This window comes from Falco naumanni, chromosome 11 (assembly GCF_017639655.2).
Source record: "Falco naumanni isolate bFalNau1 chromosome 11, bFalNau1.pat, whole genome shotgun sequence".
In the NCBI taxonomy this organism is placed as follows: Eukaryota; Metazoa; Chordata; class Aves; order Falconiformes; family Falconidae; genus Falco; species Falco naumanni.
In genome coordinates, this window is record NC_054064.1 from 31,152,745 (window position 1) to 31,158,701 (window position 5,957).

Here is a 5,957-nt window from a genome sequence, read left to right on the forward strand (position 1 = left end):
ATGAGTTATAAGTTATGATCCAAAACTGGTTTGCAGCAGAGGTATTTTTCATCCTTCATTCGTAGGCCGCTCATTCTTGGTGCAACAGAGCCACGGCTGTCACTGGACAAGCCACAGACCAGCACCAGACTTAGTTAATTAGCATTCGAGTGCCTCTCTGTGTTTTCATTTGTCTGAGGATCCTTCCCCCAAGTAGCTGGCACGCTGTTGCTATAACCGGAGCACGGTATACCCACACAGTCTGGTGAGCTTTGCTGGATGCTTTTGTGTGTGCAGGCCAAATGCTTCCAGCCACTGAAATTGTACAGTAAAGCTTTAGATGGTATGTGGTTGTTCTCACTATTAATGACTACACTAGGTAGAAGTCCAAACATTATCGAAATGAGTAAGTGGGGAGAACATAGCTGGGAAATTGCATTTGTGCTTGAATGCTTCATCCATTTAACTTTGGATACAATTTTTGAAGTACCTAAATAAAGCAGAAGCCCGAATTCTTAAGGGGACTGATGTTCCCAGCTCATTAATTTCAGTGGGATTATGTTAATTGATTTCCTTACCGAAGGCTGGCATCCCTAAATCTGTTTTCTCATTTGATACGTGCTTTTAAGGGCCTACATCCCATTACTTTTCAGTAATATCAGCCACAGGAGTCCTTGAGTCACTACTGAAAATCAGACTTAGGGATTCCTTTCCATTATTGAAAGGACGACAGCTGAAATTTCCAGCTTTTATATGCTGTGTCAAAATAGGCTTTCCCTGGGAGGTGTACTGCCTGCTGAGGCTGCCCTGGCGTCTTAAATGTACCGCTGCCCCAGATCATGCCGAAGAGCTGAATTCAGTATGGAATGAACCTGAATGCCTACTGACTTCCCCTGCTGGGTCACCCTTCCAGCAGCAAAACAGCACCTTGTTCTGAAACCGTGGTGGGCTTTGGAGAATTTTGTTCCCTGGGCCTGGGCTCCTTCTGTCCGGGGCAGGGTAACCCCGTTTGACTAACTCTTCATGGTAAGCAGAGTGTTTACTGGCTTGTATCTGTCTCAGCTTTGACACTCTAACAAAAGGTTAGAAATCATGAATGCATCCCTTTATTTCTGCTCCACAGTGCCTCTCTTTTTTTTCTGTGTAAACCCTTCACTTGCCTCTTGCCCAGCCTTTAGAAATTATGATCAAATGCGAACTTTCAGGGTTTATTTATAGCATAGCCTTTATGGAAAGAGAGAAAAGAAATGATTAAAAAGCAATTTTACAAAATATTTTGTTTTAAGAGAGAATTCGTTGTGTTCAAATCACTCTATTCATTGTACTGTCTAGACTGGCAAACAAAGAAGATAGAGCGTCATTCAAATTAAGATTGTGAAATTCTTGGTGACTGGAATTAGATTTGGATGTCAACCCTCAAACAAACTATTTCTGAACAGCAGTATTATCACTTCGCTATATTTAAGGCTTTGTTGGAGACAGAGCAGTGCACAAGGTTGATCCGATTCAGTAATGCGATTCTAATGTTCCTTTGTTTCCGATTTCATTATAAATTCATATTTTCAATGTTCTGTTCCTCTTTGCCCCCAGAAAATTGTTGAAAAGACTCTCCTCTGGGAGTATAGTTTTTGTTCAAACTAACAATGACCAAACTGACTTAAAAAAAACACCAAAACAACACACAACCAAAATGCAAATTGAGAGGGAATTAATTTAGCGTATTTTGAGCAACCTAGAATGAGTGAGTTGTTAAAAATTGCTGGGTGTATATTTTTTAACATGTCATTCCACATTACCATGGTAGTTGCTGTGAGACCTTAATGCAGTGGATTCTCAAAGACCTATGTATAAACTGGAAAGATTGCTTTGGCATCTTCCTCCTTAGCTAAAGGTGGGTAGTCGGGTGGACCAGCAGAAGATAAGCAGCAGCCAGGTCCTGTTTCCTAGTTTTGATCCGGCCTTGAGGGGCCGGTTTTCCTTTAGGGATCTCTCCATCCTGCTCTGTTCCGGGCCCCCTGGGAGCAGTGGCACCCTCTGCTGCTGCCTGTGGGAGGACGGGGTCTCTGTGCCAGGGGTTTCAGGTTTGAGGAGACCTCATAGGGAGCATAGGAGGCTTTCATCAGCCCTTGGTTTCACCCTTTGAAGGTGGCTGCTGCAAAGCACTTGGTCTGAAAGCCGGAGTGTTGCAAGCGCTGGGTGTGGGGAGGCACAGGTGGGGAGCGAGGGGATGTGTGGGAGGGAGCCCGAGCCAGGCCCGGGGCTGCAGTGGCCAGCAGGACAGCTGGGCCGAGCCAGGCTGCCCTCACCTTCCACACCTGGTGGAGTCGGCGCTGGTGTCTTGTCTTTTGAACCAGCCTGAGGAGACCTGGAATTAATGAGGAACAGCATAAAAATAAAACCTGTCTGAAGATATCTCTATCTCAAAAGGCTGGCTTGTTTCCCGAAGAAGCAGTAATGTGTTTTTCAGTACTGGAAGTCATAAGAGGCCCCAGAGTAAGGCAGCACACAGGTGTGTAGGGTACTTGGGGCAGAAGCAGAGCGTGTCCTGGGACAGGCGCTGTTTGAGTCCTGTTCTCTGAACACTGCCCGGGACGGGGCAGCAGCTGGCAGGGCCTGCCTGTGCCGAGGGGTATATGGCAGTTGGTCCAGCTCTTTCATTTTTTTTGCACCTGAAAAAAAAAAAAATTGGCATTTGTCTGATACGTTTAGACCTTTTAAATGTCTTGGTTTTATTTTTGTTCAGTATCTCCAGGGCAATTCGAAAGGAGATAGAAAGCAGGGAGCAGAAAGCAAGGTGACTCTTGCCATGCGTGACAGTGCTTCGAGGGGCTTTGCCTTTGCCTTATGTTTTCTGTAAGACACACGCTATCTGGAGAGGCAGTATTGATTGTAACAGAGGGAACTGTTTTTTACTCCGAGAGGGTTTTTTTTCCTGTGTGTTTGTTCATTTTTTGGGGGTAGCCTCTAAATCCAGCCGGCCATGCAAGGGAGTTGTAAAAGACAAACTATTGCAAACAGGAACAATGCTTGGGCTAGTATCACCTGTTAAAGAACAGGGAATAAAATGCCCATTTCTCTTACTGGGAAAGATACCAACCTTTCCATGCCAGTATTTTAATCTGGCTGGTGTGCAGAGTCTCTGTGCCAGCAGGCTCACATGTCCCAGGGAAAAGAACACACTATCTCACTGGAAGTGTTATTTCAAGGGTGTTTCTTGGGGAATCAAAATACAATCAACTTCTGCACATATGAAAGAGTACGGGCATGTGAGTGCACAGAAGTACTCCCTGCTGTTTTATCAGAAGCCCTAGCGGAGTAAAACCCTGACTGCACCATCACTGGCAGTGCTTTTTACTTCGGTAGAGCCACAATTTCATCCAGTATTAACCCCCTGAGGTTGACAAACGTAGAAAGTAGGTGTTTCACATTCTAGTAGCAATTCGGACTTGCAGTATAAAAGGACTTGTCGATGCTGAAGGATGAAGCAAACGTGCCGAGAACATGCCAGGTAATACTGCAGGTTCAGCCAGCCAGGCAGAGCTGGGGGCTGCCGGCTGCTCTGGCACGTGGGTGGCATCCCAGGCACCTCGTGCCTAGCTGAGCAAACACCGCTGTGCATGGGAGAAAGGGTGCCTGCTGGCTGCACGGCAGCCCGCTCACATCCTGCCATTTAGGTCATGATCGCGTTTCTTTAACAGGGGAAACGGGGAACCCAGAAAGACGTACAGCCTGCTGGTCATCTTGCTTGCCCTGTCCTGGGCCAGTGAAACAGTGCTTACATTGCTCATCTTCGTTGTGCAGTTCTAGGAGATCCCTGGCTGTGAAATGCTGGATTAGTGGAAAGCAAAGATTTTACTACAGCAGGTATTACAGCCTATAAAATCATCCAACCCTTTTAAAAATCCAGCCATAGTAGTTGCCTAGATGGCTTCCAGCCGCAGCACGGGCTGACTGTTCTCCAGGGGTCATTCCGATACTCTCCTAGTGCTGTGCTTTAGGCACTAACATTAAGACAGATTTAAGGTCCTGCTTAAAAGCTATGAACAATGATACTGATTTAATCAGACACTGATTCTTGAATCCTGATCTTTTATGTTTGATACTGTTCCATCTGAAAGCTACTACTTTCATGCTCCTTGTGAAATAACTTCCACTGAAAATAGCCTGTGCCTGCTGCCTCCACCCTTGCCTGAGGGCTTGATCCTCTATTAATGTGATTAGTGTCTCATTCACTCATTAGTGTCTCATTCCAGCGGGCTTGCACAGGAGAGTCCACAGAAAATCAGAATCTCACATAGATGAGGAAAGGAGCCTATTATTCGGTCCTTTCCCTTCCACAGGTGACTGTCCCAGAGGGGCATTCTGTGAGATCCCTTTGCCTGACGTTGTTTTGGCCAAAAGCAGAGCAGGATCACGGGCTGCCTCACACCTCTGTGCTGGCCTGCGCGGGTGGCTGTGGGCTCCATGGCAGAACTTTGCGAGTTACCTTTGGCTTTTTGGAGCACACCCGAGTCCTCCCTGCTGCAGCGAGTTGATAATTTAAGAATATGATTAAGGGATCTCACGTACAGTATCATTTTGTTTGAGAAATCTCCCCTCCGGGGATGCAGTGTTTTTTGGTTGGTGTAAATAATAAAAGATAAGTCTGTTCTGCCTTGGACTCCCAGTAAGAAAGAGGAACAGATTCTGGTTTACTGAGGGGTCTGCAGCACTTTGTTCTCATGACTACTATATAATGGGATTGAACATATTTTATGCCATCTGGCCTGTTCAGCCGAAACAAAATACATCAGTAATGTTCCGATTGGTTTTGAAACATCTTGTTCTTGTCAAAAAGTATTTTAAATCAAAACAGGCTTTTCCAGTTTGTGTTTTGTCTTTTACTAGGAAGCCATGGCAAAAATGGGGAAAATCGGGAGAGTCGTGCAGCCTAACCACGAGCATAAAAGGTAATCCCGGCCTCGGCGAGCCCCGCGGGCGGCCGGTGTCCGCGGCCCGCCCGGGCTGGCAGGGATTACACGGGCACCCCACGGCGGGGGAGGGCTGCGGGGCAGCCCTGCGGGGCGGCCCGGCCGTGCCCCCGCCTTGCCTCGGCGCCGCGCCAGGCCCCCCCGGAGCTGCCCCGGCCCCGGAGCTGCCCCCCCCCCCCCCCCGGAGCTGCCCCCCCCGGAGCGGCCTCCCCGGAGCGGCGGCGGGTCCCCAGCGGCGCGGCCATCCCCGCGTCCCGCCCGGCGCGCTGCGGGGCCCGCTGCGGAGGCGCTCCCGCCCGGCGCACGGGCACCCCCTGCCGGCGGCCGGCGGCACTGCCCGCCCTCGGACCCGGGCGCTGCGCGGCTGCGGGGAGCCCGGCGGCCGTGCGGGGCAGGAGGGCGCGAAGCCCCCGTGCCTCCCCGCCGGAGGGAGAGCCCTCTGAGCTCCAGAGCTGGCGGGAGGGGAAACGCAAGGTGTCCTTGTACCGGGAAATGGCAGCTGTGGGGGGAGCCCTGCTCCGGCAGCCTGCCGGCAGGACTCTGCTCCTTGTGCGAGCTGGGATTAGGGAAGAGTCGGAGCGGCTCTGATGCTAAATGAAGGTAGTAAACATATCTGTTACAGGGGATTTAAATCCTAAAAGCTCAGGCTTTGCTGAAATTAACTTTCTTACACAGATTTTATGACAAGAAATACGAAGTGTTTCTGAAACTTGTGGAACATCAGAGAGAGTATCGCTCCATCATGAACAGCTTCTGATCTGGAGTCATAATTGGGGAACAGCAGGGATAACAAATCTCTTGCGATGAGGGTAATTTCTTCATGCTGTACTGTCCGTGGTGAAAATATGCTTTTATCATTTAAGGTCTACATTTTAATTTTTAATGAGAAATAAAATGCACTCACTTCACTGCGGAGCACTGAGTATTTTCTGTCGGTAATCCCTGCACCCCGGGGCCAAGGAATAACCATTTGCTCGGGTCAGAAGACAAGCCGGCCAGCTGCCGGTA

The 5,957-nt window shown here is 49.0% G+C and overlaps 1 protein-coding gene across 13 annotated transcripts in view; it reads left to right on the plus strand.

The window, feature by feature from the left end:
- FGGY (FGGY carbohydrate kinase domain containing) overlaps positions 1–5,857 on the plus strand; it is a 325,709-nt gene extending 319,852 nt beyond the window's left edge. For 12 of the 13 annotated variants that reach the window (XM_040609878.1, XM_040609879.1, XM_040609877.1 and 9 more), the window contains 2 exons: positions 4,867–4,928; positions 5,625–5,857. In XM_040609878.1, coding sequence (XP_040465812.1) covers positions 4,867–4,928; positions 5,625–5,706 — 144 coding nt within the window. In that variant the 3' untranslated portion in view covers positions 5,707–5,857. The remainder of the gene's footprint in view (positions 1–4,866; positions 4,929–5,624) is intronic. The other variant, XR_005830063.1, reaches the window with a different exon arrangement.
- Positions 5,858–5,957: the final 100 nt, after the last annotated feature.